At 49.4% G+C, this 16,568-nt stretch overlaps 1 protein-coding gene across 9 annotated transcripts in view; it reads right to left on the minus strand.

Annotated features, from left to right (window-relative positions):
* The window catches only part of LOC121590310, a 61,747-nt gene that overhangs the window by 8,687 nt on the left and 36,492 nt on the right, over nt 1–16,568 (minus strand). For all 9 annotated transcript variants that reach the window (XM_041909871.1, XM_041909865.1, XM_041909873.1 and 6 more), the window contains exons 8-9: nt 8,259–8,392; nt 317–365 (exon numbers count right to left, since the gene is read on the minus strand). In XM_041909871.1, the coding sequence (XP_041765805.1) occupies nt 317–365; nt 8,259–8,392 (183 nt within the window). The remainder of the gene's footprint in view (nt 1–316; nt 366–8,258; nt 8,393–16,568) is intronic.

Raw genomic sequence — 16,568 nt, forward strand, 5'->3', positions numbered from 1 at the left:
GTCATGTCTTATTTCTATATCCTTCGGCCCGGTTGCATCCTTCTCTACCTTTCGCTGACACGCTGAGTTGGGTGGCTAGGAGTGGCCAAGTTTTGGCAATCGATCAACCGTTTGAGTGAAAAGCGAACAAACAAGTGCAGTCTGTGGCGCATACTGCAGATATACAGAAGATCATCAAGCGGAGAACAACAACAAGGACGGGCGGGAGGCGGCGCCCCAACAGGGCCAAAATATCGATCACGTAAGGTTTATAAATACATCCACAAAACGGCGGAAAACATGAAACCCAGCAATCATATATCAGAGACACACTCACCTAGATCCGACAGCGGAACCTTCTCCAGGAATGGGTCGGCAACGGGCAGCTAAAAAGAGACAAAAAACAGAAACGAAAGATTCCATTACTAATCGTATCTTTTGCGCAGCACACCAGCAACAGAGTAGGTAGCAATAATGGATGGATGTGATAAATGGGGTAAAAGTGCATTTAATCGAGCGTCTTCTTAGGCCAACATTACGTTTTGACTGTTGTGGGCGCTGGTCGAACGGCGCAGAACGTTCTTGCGCAGTGAGTGGCTGAAGCGCGAGTACCAGGTCGGCGAGGTGTAGTAGTACTTGATGCTGGTCGGCATCGACGTCGACAGCGGACAGTCCGCGAGCTGGCTGGGCGAAGCCGGACTGCTTATGGAGCGTCCGGAGCTGTATCGTTCGCGCGCGGTAATGGCAGCGGACGGGCGAACCGTTGGGCCACCGTTGACCGGTGCTGTCGCCGACTGTACCACGGGCACATTGTTAACCGGTTGCCGGTTCGGACCGTGGTGCTGGATGGCTGCCGCGTACAGTAGCTGCTGCTGCTGCAGTGCGCTGGCCGTGTGGGCCGGTGCCGATCCACTGATCGAGGAGTGCCGGTGGTAGCGTGTAGCCGGCGAGGAGGAAAGTAGCTTGAAGCCACCACCAACCGATGGTGGTCGAATGACAGTACCACCTCCTGCCGACGATGCCGATCCAACGGAGCCGGGCGAATGTCCCGGTGTGGTTTGATGTAGATGCAGCAGCTCACCGGTGCTGGAACCGTCGCGCATCAACCGATGAGGACTACGGTTGCCATTGCTGGCGAGCAGGGCACCATTGCCACCGGGTCCACCATCCCCGCCTGCTCCGGCGATATTGATCGGATCGGTACGGGGTGGGGCACGAAACTCGGGCACCGCAGTGGCACCGTTCACTGCCGTACTGGAGGAGTGTGGCAGCTTGGGCACTTGCGGTGGTTTCGGCCGCGCCACAGACACCGTACTGGAGGGTGGGGCAGCATCGAACAGGGAAAAACGACGGAACATGGTTCAATCGCGTCGAATCCTCACCACACACGGAAACTCATTGGATAAAAGCTTTGATACGGCACAGACTCACACTCAGAATTTTGGACAATTTTCACGCACAAAGAACACACTCGAGCCCTTAGAATCTCCACTCCACTCCAAACACAGCACGTGGATAAACGAGGCCACACTAACCAGACCACCTAACAGACGAACCAAAAGAAAGAGAAAACACACACACGCACACAGTCGTTGGATATTATTTACGGATTCGGTACACCACTTTGCCGAGGATCACACCGCTCGATCGTGTGCCATCGAATCACTCCGTCTTCAAACTGGACGGACGAAATGGACAAAGTTCCGTTGGTAACACATCGCACACCGGCACACACCACCCGCTGGGTCGGTTACATACACGATTGATGGTAGGACACACTTGATCTTGTTCTCGTTTTCCCCTGCCGTAAAGCGATCGCGTTGTACGGCTGTGGATGATGCGCTGCGCTGCTGCACGCGTTCGCTCGACACTAACCTTTGCTATTTGTTTACGGAATTTGCGGACTAGAGCGAATGAAAAAATGCTACATACATCTTTACCGATCGGGGAGAAAAGGGGGAGAAGAAGGCACAGAATGCTAACCATCATGTCGATTTTCCCTCGCCACCCGACGACGATGCCAAAACGGCCACCAATCCATCACCGAAACGCCGTGTCTTATTAGCACCATTTGACTGCCCTACCTCCCCAACAGGTGGAATGGGGTGGGTTTTAGTGGTGCAACATTTGCGCAGTTCCCGCTCTCTACCCTCCCTTACACCTTATAAGTTTTGTCTGGTTTACGCTAAAGAGCCGAAACATTTGGCCGCCCCGACTGATTGCTCTCACGACGGTTGGCATAACTTGTAAACACAGCTTCTCTGTGCAAGCTTCCTGTGCAATTAAAAGTAATTGAACTAGAATCACCTCTTAGTGATGGATGTTTGCAATTTAAATTAAATTAAATTTGCCCCCTCACTGTCTTGTTCAATACTCGACAACGCACTGAAAGCAGCAGCAGAGGGCGTAGCAGCAGTGATGGAAAAACGCAAACCCAAATCTTTCCAAGGTCCAATAAAAAAGGCGACATCAAAAGGCTAACCTACCTAGATCCCCTTTTTCGCTTTCGCGTGGTCAATAGTCCCACTGATAAGATATGCGCCCCCGCGAGCTGCACACAACAAAGGTGGAAAGAAAAAAAAGAACTACCACCAAACCGTCGATGCAAATCATTACAAATCCTGGACTGTGTCTGGGGAGGCGTTAGCTCGAGCGTGGGCTGATATGAGGAACAGACAGAGAATGTAACCACCACGCATCAGTAAAGCCAGCCGAAAACCCGAAACACATCTTGCCCACCCCCAGCAACCTGTTCTTCTTCCGGACACTGGGGGCAAATATTTGGTCCACACTCATTATCACCACCCCCGGGGTCCCAAGGGTGGTGGAGATGGTGATGTTAGTGTTAGTTATACACACACCACCACCGTCGTCACGACCCCTTGGAGCACAACAGCGCAGAAAGATCCCCCTGAAAGGAGGAGAAGCGATAACCACGACCGTACAACGTGGTCGGACGCCCGCATCACCCCCCTGGAAACCAAATTGAAACCGAAAAAATCCAACTTCTTAACCTCCTGGCTCCTGTCTTCTCAATCCTCAATCTCCTCCTGCGTTCCGGAGCGTCGAAAATTCGGCAGGCGGCAACCAACACACGTTAGTGACGCGGTTCCAGTATCAATCACTGCTGGTTTTTCGGGGTGAGTATTCACACGCGCCACCAACCAGCAACAAGCGCAGTAAACATACCACCGCAATACACTTCTCATCCCTCACCTTGGGCCGTTTTATTGGCCATAGATTTTTGCACCACAAAACGCGCATTGGAGGAGAGGGAGATGGGAAGCGACACCATCAGCTGCTAACTTTGGTATAACGCACATCCACCGAGAGGGGAGTGCTACTTTGTCCTGACGACTTCTACACAAATCAGGCAAGGTAGGTGCAGAGCACGTTTCCGGTTTTATTGCTCTATCGGAGTACAACCACGGCAGGTGACGTGCGATCAACACAAATGTTAATCGATTTTATACACCGGTTGTTAACTGGATGCAACTAGAAACTGGTGAGAGGAGGATCAGACACACTCAATTCGGATTCGCGATTATCAAGTTGCCACTCGCTGCCTCTGCTATTGGAGATGTTTGTTTCTTTTCGATAACTACTGTACGGGTGTAGTGTGGAAACTTTCAAGTGGATTGAATTTAAAACTGTTACGATAAAGCTTACAAGGGTATATCAACTTGATCACTTCTATCTAGAGCATACTACTACTGATAGTCGATAGATCAAGTAATCTTGTGCAATCAAATTCGATCATTGCTACCTAACTGGACGCCAGTCGCCGTTCGTTTCTCTTTCACATTCCAGACAAATGCCCTCCGCAGAGAGACTAGACCGGTGAGTAGGCCTAGGTCAACAGCAGCGTACTAGTACCACCAAAAACCTAATGACACTCTCTTGGAGGGACGTCGCCAAAGGAGAGCGTCTACGGCTGTGGGGAGTACACCTCCATTCCAAAGAGTCGAACCAATCCATGAACTGGTTTTGACCAACTTCAAGGACCCTTTCAAAAGCTCCACCAAAACAGCTCACGATCTCTCCTCGGCACAAGATCACAAGTACGACTGATCGGAGAGCCGGGGGAGGGGGGGGATGATGTTCTGTGCCCTTTCGGGTTAAGTTGATCAGTGTTGTTGCTTCGAAAACAAGACTCGCTGGTACATGGGGGATATCTGGTTAAGTCATCAAGGAGTCACACTTTTATATCCGCAGTTCCCCCCGTTGGTGTTAATAACGTCCGCATTGGAGCGGATTTCCTGGACAAGAGTAACCACAGCCAGCAGTTTTCAACCCGTCTAGTGGTTCCCAATAGGCAAACAAACCAGCACCCTCCAACCACGATCGCTATGGTACGAACACACGTAGCGCGACCAACGATCAAACGCTCCTCTTCCGATCTGCAGCTAATAAGTTTAGTGTTTAATCAAGCTTTTCGCGTTCGTTTTGCGCTATTTTTATCTCCACGCGACGACAACACCATTTGCGCGCGATACATATTAGAGGGGGAGCGGGGGGCGGGGGGCTGCGTGCGTGTTAAGATGGCCGAAGATAAAAGCTGTGCGCAGTGCCGTAGACAGCAGTGGGAAGATCGTGCGACACACTCTGCTGCCACCGTCGTCGTCGGTTTTCGTAGCGATTTCTGCGACTTCTTGTTGGACAACAACAGGGAAAGGGGATAGAAGTGGATTTCATGGTGGTGTGTCTACTACTACGACGCACTTTAATTCCAACTTTTTTCTTCGATAAACGTGAGCGCATTCACACACACACACATACGCACTTTACGAGTCAAGTGGGAAAAGTCACACGCCCGGTGGTGGGCGATGAGCGGAAAATTAAATCACACGACACGCCGTCTTGATGTGTTATCGTTGATAGCGTTTTTCAGTTCACGCTCGTGATCTTTCTTCACCATTTCTGTCACGCGCACACACACACACACACGATCGTCACAAACTGGGAGGGGCGGTTGCTCGGTGGGGCTCTATGTACGATTTTTCTACGCACTGAAATAAAACATGCTCACGAGGAGCTTCGCGGCTTTAAACACGCATCGTCGTACACCACCACACCACACATCATCACGGTTCGATCAATCGCATATTTGCGGTGTCCCTTCGAGGGTGTCACTCTTGCTTGAACGCGATCAAGTGTGATTGATTAAAAATCGCGATCCTAAAAAATAAACGCCTTCCGAAACACGGCCGCAACGTAACGTACCAACAGCAACCACGGGAAGGAAAGAAGGAAAAACTGGCAAAAAACAGGCGCGCACTCGCGCCACTGTGTATGTGTGGGGTTTGTGTCCGTTTTGCGCGGATCACCAACGCGGATCTCAAGCGCGCGCGTCTGGTTTCGCGAACGAGTGAACTCAAACTGCGCGCCGCCCGGTAGACGGTTTTTCGAGGCCACAATACAAACTCTCGTGTGCCCACCGTGCACACACATATAAACACACACTCGTGCACTCGCGCCGCCCTACCGCTGCTGCTGCTGCTGCGTCGCGCCATTCCAATCCGCCGCTTGCCCCGCACACATTCACTATCAATCTTGTTACGTTCATTCCGCGTCTTGCCCCACCGTCACCACGACGTTCCTTCAACCGGAGTGTGATCGTTCTGTGAACCTGCTGCTGCTGATCTCACCACCCTCTAATTCCCGTCCTATGCCATAATCTGGCGAGATGGCGCCCAAGAGAGGAATGCATTTTCTAACCTTCTAACCGCCTTAGTAGCGTGTCGTAGGCTTAGTAAAGCACACCGGACAAAGCACCGGAGAGCTCAACAACACCACGCCGGCAAGCTGATCTGACGTCACACGCACGGTAACGAGATTGTACTGCAATCACACACAACCACACCACACTGCAGAGAGACGAGTCCGGGGTGTCGGGCTGCCTTAGGAACCAATCAATCTGGGGGGTTGCTCCGGTGCTCCGCGCGGTCAAATGCCACCAGCAAACAACACACCAGGAGTGCGTTTGCTCTAATCGTGCACAAAAAAAACGGTGCCGGCTTGGCATTCGATAATGCTTCATCATACCGCACTTACACACACCAGCACAAACTGTTTCTTATCAGCTGCTTATTATCCCGGAACGTCGTCGCGAATAGCTTTGCGAATAACCCGGCGAGCGCCCGCGAACGCGCGCACGCCGAGGTGAACAATTACGTGTGTGCGTCGAACACACAGACGAATCACGTACGCACTCTCTCTCTCTCTCTCCCTTCCAATTCATCCCTGTACTAGGGGTGTGTGGTGGCAGTGGTGGTGGAATCGAGAAGGCATTATTCAGTAACATAAAGTGACCAAGTTGATACAAGGTGTTTGTCTCGAGAGCTCGTCGGAATTGTTTCCTAGCGCGCTCCCACATGGGACCGGCGGGGGTCGGTAATGATTAACCGGATAGCTGACGATAAGAAGCGCTGCTGAGAGGCTTTATCTGAGCACCTCCCCACACACACACCTCAATTGCAATGTGTTGCAGTGGCCCGCGATTGTGTTCTGCCTATTGCGTATCGCAAACTCGTGGACGAAGCTGATAACGGCCATAGCTGAGAGATTTTTAAAAGATATACACGATTTGGTTTCAATATCTAGATGAGAATTTACAGCTTCAAGCTCAAACTCTTGATGTTTTTCCAATATCTGTCACACTTTTGGGAAGATATTTTAAGACAAAATCCCTCGAGCTAAAAGGTTAAATAATTAAACTTAATTTAATCCCTTCGTATACTGTCCTACTGCAGCAAGTAAACAACCGAGATTGTTTGGCGAATATGTATGAGAGTGTACAAGCACACACCCTCCTTTCTACGGTCGAGACACAGTGTACCCCGGGGGCACCAAAACATTGCCTCCATTGCGCAACGCGCACCAAACTGTCCCTCCCTGGCACGACATTGGGGCCTGTTGGAAGAAAACACTTTTATTGCCAATTAGTCATCACACACACGCTGCTTCGTTCGTTTCTCAATTGAACGATGGATCATTGCGGCCACGACACGACGACCGACCGATGGCGCACCGTAGGGAGCGACGATTGCTTATCAACAGTATTTTTACGTTTATTAACAGAGTGATAGACAAGTTGACGCCTTAAACAATTGAAGCTATATGATCGAGTGAGTTTCAAGTGAAAAATATAAACCGACATACGAGCGACGCGATCTAAATCAGACCGATCAGCAACGTACCCCACACTGTCACTGGGTTGTCATGTCGCAAATTTTATTGTTTCATTAACAGTGACGGAATTGTGAGCGACTTTGTCAGCCTCACTCTTCTCCAATAGAATCACTATTAGAATCATCGCTTCACCACCAACACACACACACACGATATGGAGCGTGCAAATTAAATATTGTGCAGTAATAGTAGTAAAATCATTCATTTTGCCTGTCTCACTCACTTGAAGATGACCTGTAGTTGGCGCCAGTGTACCGATCTCCCTTCAAAGTGCCATTCATTCCCAACGCTTGTTTGCACTGTTCCTATGTATGACATTAATTCCAATTTCGATCGTGTCATTTCCAACGGAGGCCTGCTGGAAGGTCCAGCGCCGTTGCAAGTTAGATATTTCTTTGTCAGCCAGGCACATTCAATGCAGCGATCGGTATTGTGTGGTGAGATGGTAGTAGTAGTTGCCCGGATCGCAAAACAGGGTGCTAATTTGATACAATTCACGTGTCAACTTTGACAGGTCGACATTTCCAACCACAGTAATATCAGTCGTGGGGCGCCTAGTTTGAACAGCAATGCGCCAGCGATTGGAATAATATCAATCATTGTTGTCGCCATAGTGAGGATGATGCGATAGAAAAAAAGGTTTACGAAGGGAAGCTGTTATCTTTCCGGCTAAAACACCCCGACACGGTGTTGTGTTTGTGCAAAGAAAAAAAAAACAGTACCTTTTTCACATTATTTCTGGAAGGCTGTCTTTACAAACAACAAATACACTTAAATAAGCAATAATTGGTTAAATTAGAAAAGCAAACAATAACAATACAATATATCATTACGCGCGCGCTGATCTTGATCATCATCAGGCAAATTGACGCGCTACAAAACCGCTCGAATCTCTCCCCTTCGCTCGACGACCACGTGGTGCTCTCAGTTTGCGCGGTTCGCGCCTACAGCGTATGCAATCCGTACAGCACCACGCAAGAACGTTCCGCACACGATTCGATTTGTGATCGATATGATTTGAAATCGTGATTTGTTGATGTATGCGTGAGACGGAGCGTGATGGTAGTATGATTTATTCACACACTTACCCCTCTTGAGTCACGGAACAGGATCGCAGCATGATACGGATCGAGCGTACCGTCCGCCCGAAGTCCTCGCGTTGCTCCTAGCGATGCTCGCCGACGTTCTGCCAGTTCGGCCGAGGCCCTTCGCATGTGAGCGGCTGTTGGGTGGGAGAAAGACAAAAGAAGGCGTGTGTTACTACGTGTGTACGCGTGTGATGTGTAGCGCGGCGGCATCTCGCTAAATATTTGTCAAATGCATTTCTCTGATTCAGGAAGCTAAAACCGGTTGCGAGTTTTTTTTCCATTTGTCTGTCCACTGCGACCTTTAATAGTATATACCGTCTGTGACCCGGACACAGACAACACAACAGACAGTACCCCGTCAGGGGTAAATGAGTAATTTGCTTGTAAGTCCACACACAAAAAACCCTAAACCCCGTGTTTCGACACACTTGATGCGTAACGTACGCGCCCAATACCGTTCCAGCAAACCCTTCTGACCGGACGACGAAGTGGCACATTCCATGTACATCAAAGGTTCACATAGCGAAGAAGCACTGTGCGATGAATGTTCTCGAGGGAACACGGTCATGGATATGCAAATAGAATAAAAAAAAGACAAGCGTTTGATTTGCAAATTCACGCCAGCGACAGCGCGAAGGAACAGGACCGACAATGACCGGGCAATGTTGTTCGCACGAAGGTCGACTTTGACCGGGGAAGAGACTGTTCCAGAGACCACCTGTGTGTAGGTAATAGTGTAACTAACGAGTTGCATTCGTTCTGCATTCATTTCTGCGAGTTGCAGCAAAAGAGGAGCACCCCACACCCCACATCGTTATTAGAAACCAGTTGGATGAACAGGTTTGATTGGTTCTAGCGTTCTAGTAGCTTCAACCGGGGAACACCTCCTTCACAGTGTAAAACGATGGTCCCCCACTCCTACTAGGTGCGTCACAACACACGCGGGATAGTTGATGGGGCAGGTCAGTAAGCTTATCGTGTAATAGTGCGCAGTTTACTCACGAATAAATGTAAACAAGTAGCACTGGAAGCTTGAGGGCACAGGGTATCGTGCGATACTACTCGATTGCTATCTCTTCCTATCCATCCAGTGGGTGTGTTGCTCGTCAAGATGATATCGCCCCCAGTGGGCAGGATGAATAAATTAATCCAATTATAGTAATAGATTAATTTCGATATGGCACCAATTCTGAACCCAACCCAACAATTATTTATCGTCTGTGGGCCCCCTGCGTGGGTAAAAAGACCACATCGCGATACACGACGGAAGAACGTAAAAGACTGCGCTTTCCGTTCGATCAACTTGCACACTTACAAAAAAAAACCCACACAAACCGGACAGCAGAATGGACACACGATGCTCAATTTGCATACACATCGTCGTCGCACGCCGCGCGAACGAAGCCGCTATTGCGCCGATCTCTATGCGCCGCGAATGCGACGTTTTTAACTAGCTCCCCGCCGACCCATAGGAGTTGTGGATGGACGAGAAGAAAAAAAAAAGCAAATCCACAACTGCTCCAAACCACATTTGCATAATAGCATACTTCGCTGACGCCATCGGCAAGAACGCGGGCTTGCACTGGACGTGCCTCCACTTCGTAAACAAAATCGCCGGTTCTGTTCGCCGCGGCCGCTTGGACGCTCTCGCGCGAGTTTGCCCCACTTGTTTGCGTTGTTTATCGATTTCAAACTCGGCCAAACAACCAAGCATAGTCCGGAGAGTGCCCCCCACCCCATCCAGTTTCTCCTCATCGCTTGCTTGTGACGAGGAGCAAAGCTCTTATGCATCAAAACATGTTTTGCACTTCATGCAACTGAAGGTTTTCCAATAGAAAAAAGAGAAACGAATGCACTTCAACGGACAACAATATGCCGATGCGTGCACGATTGCTCTGAGAAGCAGATATAGTGCTGCCTTCTAAAACGTGTGAATAATACATTCGCCAAAATCACTTACTATTCATCGTGTTTGCCGTGAAAAATTCATCACCGCATGAAAGATTTAAACATTCTTGCTGCTGCTGCTGCTGTACCGCAAACAAATTCCCTGTTTAACAATATAACAGACGCAGACTCACGAAACGAGAGAGAAAGAGAGAGAGCGACAGGCAGTCAGTCCCGCGGATGGTAAACACACATGTTTGTAGCCCTGCTGGTAAAGCACACCGATCTGCGGGAGCAAATTTGCTCTTCCTCACAGATTCCATTATCTCATTCCGAACGTGCATTGACTTACTCAATAATAATCTACCCATTGCTTCATGCGTTAATTTCTTGCCCGTGCACTTTGGACCTCATCAAGCGGCTCTCTCGCACATCGATGCCGAGAGGAAGGTGGATTTCAAGCAATAATAGCCGGCAAAATATACGCTTACTGTTTACAATCCCATGTAAACAATGCTCGAGACTCGACAACCGAGTGGTTCTGCAATGACCGAACCGCACCGTACAACAACACATTGCAAGAAGTAGACGAACAGATACGAACGAAAACCCCGCACCATCGCACTTTTTCACGCTGCTTGGGAGACACGCTCCGCAAACGGCAGGCCACACGCCAACGCCGCAGCGACAAACCTCTCCCTGGCTTACGTAAGCGCCTAGGTAAAGAAACCGGCAAACACGCCAAAAAAGTGATTGCAGTGGACAAAACACACCGCCTATTTATGTACACCCACCAATAAAACCGGTCGCAAGGGACAACACACTGGCGACGACTGTGTGTGCACCGTGCAGAAATGGATCAACAAAAGCACCACAGAAGATAATTGGCAGCTCGTTGTTGTTGAGTCCAAGCACCAAGGCACACTCCTCCTTTATACTGCGATTACATTTTATGACCGTGATGTGTGTATAGCATCTCACAATATCTTGAAATGGAGTTGTTGACGGTGTGCCCTGTTTTCCTCTATACAGAATAAGCAACCTACACGGACACGAACACTGTGAACGAATTTTGGTAATAGCAATCCCTCTACAATGATGATCTGCCCACACAAAAGGTGAGATCGTCGTCTCATCCGAATTCAAATTCAAAACACTACTTTGAATGGCGCTTCCTGCGCGTTGAGTTTGTTGGGTCACTCTTACCGGTAGCGGTTTTACCTTCGCGCAGTATTTTGTTATAAATTTTGTACGTCGATTCACAGTCGTCCAGTATTCGGCGCGTCTGGTCGACATCGAGCGAGCGCGATCGCGACCGGAAGTCTTCCTTCGGCGGAGCAATCATTCCATCGCCGTCCCCTGCACCGCGCCGATGTTCGTCCGTGTGGTGATCCTCACTGATCGACGAATGACGGGTACGGCCGCCCGGCCAAATGTGTGCCTTCTTGCCCAGATGCTTGATCATCTCCGTTATCGAGTGATGATGATGGTGACTGTTGCTTCCGCCCTTCTCGCGGGATCGCTTTTCGTGGCCATTGTTGTTCGACGTCGATGATTTGGATGCCGTCGAGTGGCCACTGTCGATGCTGCTCTGCGAGATGCTCTGCGTGAGCTTGCGGGCGAAGCTGCTGTTATCGAACCGGTTCCGGTAGCCCAGCAGCCGGTTGTTGGAGCTGTTCGAGCTGGACACACCGGACGAGGCGTACTCGTCGAGCGAATGGAACCCGTGGTTGCGCTGGAACAGCAGGTTGCGCTGATGGTCCGACGTGAGCGGATACGCCGGATGCTGATGGTACGCACCGGTGTGCGTGAAATACTGATGGTCCGTCTTGTACTCGTAGATGTCGTCCAGATCGTGCGGAAAGTAGCCGGCAGTGGTGTTGTAATGATGGTTCGGTGGCGAACACGCACTCTCCAGCGAACCACGCCGTGCGCTCTGTGAACAGTTCAAGAGAGGGGTCGGTCTCAGTGCATGTGTGCTAAAACCGACGACAGACACTATGGGAAACACTTACCGGGTTGTATGCGTTCGTGCGCGGGTCCGGCATGCGCTTGGACATACGCTTGATTCCGTTCGCTCCGGCGCTCATTTCTGAGCACTGGCTGCCGCGACTTTCGGGCGATTTGCGGCCTCGTGGTATCGAGATGCCCAGGTTGTAGTACTCCTGCGGTGACGTTGGCGATCGCACTGAACCTCCGGGCATAATGTGTCGCGGACTCGATGCCAGCCGATAGTCTGTGTGAAGAAGAGAGCCTTATTACACGAGCCACTTCTTCCTATTCTACGGCGGCGACACACGTGTTGGGCATATGTGTAGAGCGTATGTGTAAAACAACACACACGATTTTTTATTGTAATTGAAAACGTGAGCTTTTAGCACCCAATCGCTAGGTCAAACAACCGAACGAACACGGACATTAAAAATCGGCAATCGTTCGAGCGACAATAAAACATTCACGATTATTAACTGGCGGCAATATTTGCGCGTGGCTTCTAATCGATCATTCACGGAATATTTTGAGAAAATAAGTCCTAGTTTAGCATCTCGTAGAGCAAACTGCCGGTTGAGCCAGTCTCATGGTACAGTCGTCAACTCGTACGACTTAACAACATGCCCGTCATGGGTTCAAGCCCCAAATAGACCGTGCCGCCATATGTAGGACTGACTATCCTGCTATGGGGGGAAATCAATAAGTCACTGAAAGCCAACCCCACAAGTGTGTTGGCAGGCCTTGACCGGCATCGGTTGTTGAGCCAAAGAAGAAGAAGAGCAAACTGCAAAACAAACCAAGGCGCCACCTGATGCAGATGGCTAGAAAACCACATTCTTTTGACTAACTTGGACTAGACTAACTTCAGGTCACAAATCTGTTATGGTCAAATCATGTTTTACACATACATACACAAGCACGCACAGTGGTCGGCCGTTATACGACGCAGACAACTCCGGTTCAGCAAAAGCCAAAACACCTACCTTCACTTGCGAGTGACACCTGCGACTCGTCGATGCTGTGCGATCGCTCGTTCGGTGCCCGCTGCTGGCTGGCCGAAGAGGACGCGGTCGACGACATGGTCGAGGTAGAGCCCTGCAGCATCTGGTTGGAGGAGTTGGCCGAGTGCCAACTGTCCGCACTCGCCTGCTTCTCGAGCGCATGCTGCCGAAAGAGGTGCTGTATGCCGTGCATGGCCGGTCTGTTGCTGCTGCTGGTGCTGCTGCTATCCGATCGATCGCTGATCTCTTATCTCTATTACGAAAATACGTTTCGGTATATCGCTCACGCGGGTCGTCCGACGACAATGTTGACGGTACGTTTTGAGGGAAAGTTTGAAATGCACCGCTCACTCACTGCTGGCTGCTGTATGAAATGCGTCGTATTTAATCTCACTTTCACATGAACACACTCACGCACACGGTTGTGGTTGTTGTTGCCTTTCCGAGTTGAAGGCTGCTTTGGTGGACACACACACACTTTGTCACGCACTACAGTCACATTATGGAGATTCCGTGTGAATGAACCTACTGTGAATAGACGCGCTCAGTAAACTCTCCACATTTGCACTGAATTACAATCACTGGTCACTGTTTGTGCAATATAACAGCAACGCCAGAAGATAAGAACGCGCGTGGACCTTATGCAAAGAGCGGCTGTGTTGCGTTTACCTTATCTTTATGCTACTTTTCTTACACTAATAAATCCATTCCAGCATTGCTTCTCACAAATACAAGTTTTTGTTAGTTTACATGTCTAATTACCAACCCGACCTAGTGGATAATTCTGAGATACAGTGTGCGCTCTGCGCCCGTAACACGTCGTTCGTGTCCAACAAACAATCAACGACTGAATGGCACTACCACCGTCCTGTGTCTCCCTGTGGGTGACTCGGGTGTCTCACCTCCAGCCCCCAGCATGAAGTTAACCTCCCTCCTCCTCACCACATGGGGGATATGATATTAAAGTGAAACGTGAAGCGCAAAACCAGCTGTTGCTGCAAAATCGTGTGACTCTCGCTGCGCTGCGATGTTCTTCCCAGGTTTCCCACTTCCACAACTCAAAACTACAACTAAACCCCCACAGGCACATACACCTTCAGCTCTATGACTCCCGGCGTGCTAATTTATGGAGGAATCATGTCGGCTTCGCCCTAACTTCGCACAAACTCCTGCACACTTCCACACAATGTCAAAGTAAAAATGACAAAAAAACAACTCCGCTCGCCACCAGGAGAGCAAAAAAGTTTCGCACAGGGATATCCACGCGCAATCATGAAAACAAGGAATTCAAAGTAGATTCAAAGTGAGTGGAAAAAAAGCACACAGGGCAGGGACTATTCGTTAGGACGCAAGGGTCGCGCCGCTCGGAGCATTACATGTTGCCGCCGCTATTATTGTCATCTGTCTTGCTCGCATCGTAGCTACAATGAACATTGTAGGAATAGACAAGAGAGAAATATTGCTGTCATGTTCTGCACATATCCTGCCACTTCTCCTTCAATACAAAATACCCGGGGCACCGGAGTGCAAAGGCAAAAGCAGAGAGAGAGTAAAACGTAATTGGACCATCACAACAATGTGGAGTTGGTGCGGCGGCTCGTTATCTAGCTGTAGCATCATGGTGACACCTCTCTTTCGTGGATGGGGTGAGGCGTAGATCGATGTAACAATCTAAATCACCGCCGTATGCAGAAAATCGCCAGCAGAAGTTGTGCGCGCTGTGTTCATTAATTATTATTTCCCGCTTAATTAAACAACTCCACCACCACCAGTTGGACAAGAGAGGTTGACGAGCATATCTGCGCCTGTCTTATCTAAACCGGCTGATAAGCAAAATGTGTGCAACATTACGTACAAAAGCTCACCCTTTTTATCTACTGAGGGGAAACACGGAACCATGAGGCAACCAATTTATAAATTGACACTATTTTCAGCCACACTATTCAACACATCCAAGCGACGTCTGATAACACACAAACGCATAAAAATAGTAGATCGATCGATCTACGCGGTGTACGGCTATTTGGCCGTTTATTTCGACAGCCAAATTACGACCGAATGTCAAGGTCTGCAGGGTGGCACGACAGCTGCCGAATGTATTTAAAATGTTGGAAAACCACACCGTAAAAACAAAATCAATATCCGCGTCGGCACACTCGGGTGTGTGCACATGGCTCGTTTCTGCTTCATTATGCACACCACACCGACGTCGCCCACACGCCGACTGCGCTGAGAGCCCGTGCTCTGCGGTCAAAAAGGAAGATGATGTTAGGAAAGGCGCAGGCGGGCAAACACTTGCCAAAAATTGTTAAGCCATTGCTGGAAGGTGGTGTGCACACTGGGCAGTACTGGGGAGATAAAAGGGGTCTCTACTACCAGCAGCAGCAGCAGCAAAACCGTCTATTTTCGTTCGATATTGATTATAATTCCTATCACAACCCGTTCTCTCCTCGTTGGACTGAACACCAAAAGAAACGGTTTCTTTTCGGTATGCTTGATTGCTTCATTCTCTCAACGCTGTGTGGTCGGTGGTTTCGTTTGCAGGGATGGAAAAGGGTAACACAGGCTCATTGGACGCCTCTACCGAAACGTGGAGACACACGACACCCATTCCCCCTGGCACATCACATCATCGATTGATCGTTGGGTTTGGGTAAATTAATTCAATCATATCTAATTAAACGCGGCAAGGCTACGGTGCGGTGGTGTGTGAGCCATCATCAGCAGCAGTCATGTCCCCGATGGAAGAAGCAGTGTGAGCTTAGACCAACGAGATTGATCACCGCAACTTACGGTTACGATTTCTAATGGGTCGTGTGGAAAGGTCGCACTGTCACGGGGGTCTGTGAGCAAATACAGCGCATTTTAGCGCAGTTTACCGTTTCGAAGATCGTTCATATCTTGATCGCATTTAGCAAACTCCCCTCACCATGTTTTTACCGTTTCGTTTCTCTCCCTAGGCGTGGAATTTGGTTCTACAGTTTCGCCTATGGGCATCAATGACATTAAAAATACGAATAACTCAATCTTCTGGGAATGGTAAGCACATGCAAATGGCGTACGGAAGCGAAAACGAAACGAAATACGAAACACACCACAAGCTGCGGTTGAAATTTGACTTCCTCCGGCCGGTCTGGAGAATGCTCATACACAAACACACCCACACGGGACGCTTGTAGTACACCATAAACACAAATGCAACCATCGGACGGGAACACAACACACATAGCAATTGAAGAAACACACATAAAATATAACCCCGTTGTTCCCTCGTCTCGAATGACGATTCACGGTCATGTTGCAATTGCATTCGTTTGCACAATATCCATCCGAATCGTTAGCACACACACACACACACACACACACCACTACCACCACCACCAATCACTTTGGAGATTCTCTTTTCCAAAGTTCGCTTCATTTGCTGAAA

The sequence above is a fragment of the Anopheles merus genome, chromosome 2R, assembly GCF_017562075.2.
Source record: "Anopheles merus strain MAF chromosome 2R, AmerM5.1, whole genome shotgun sequence".
Taxonomy (NCBI): domain Eukaryota; kingdom Metazoa; phylum Arthropoda; class Insecta; order Diptera; family Culicidae; genus Anopheles; species Anopheles merus.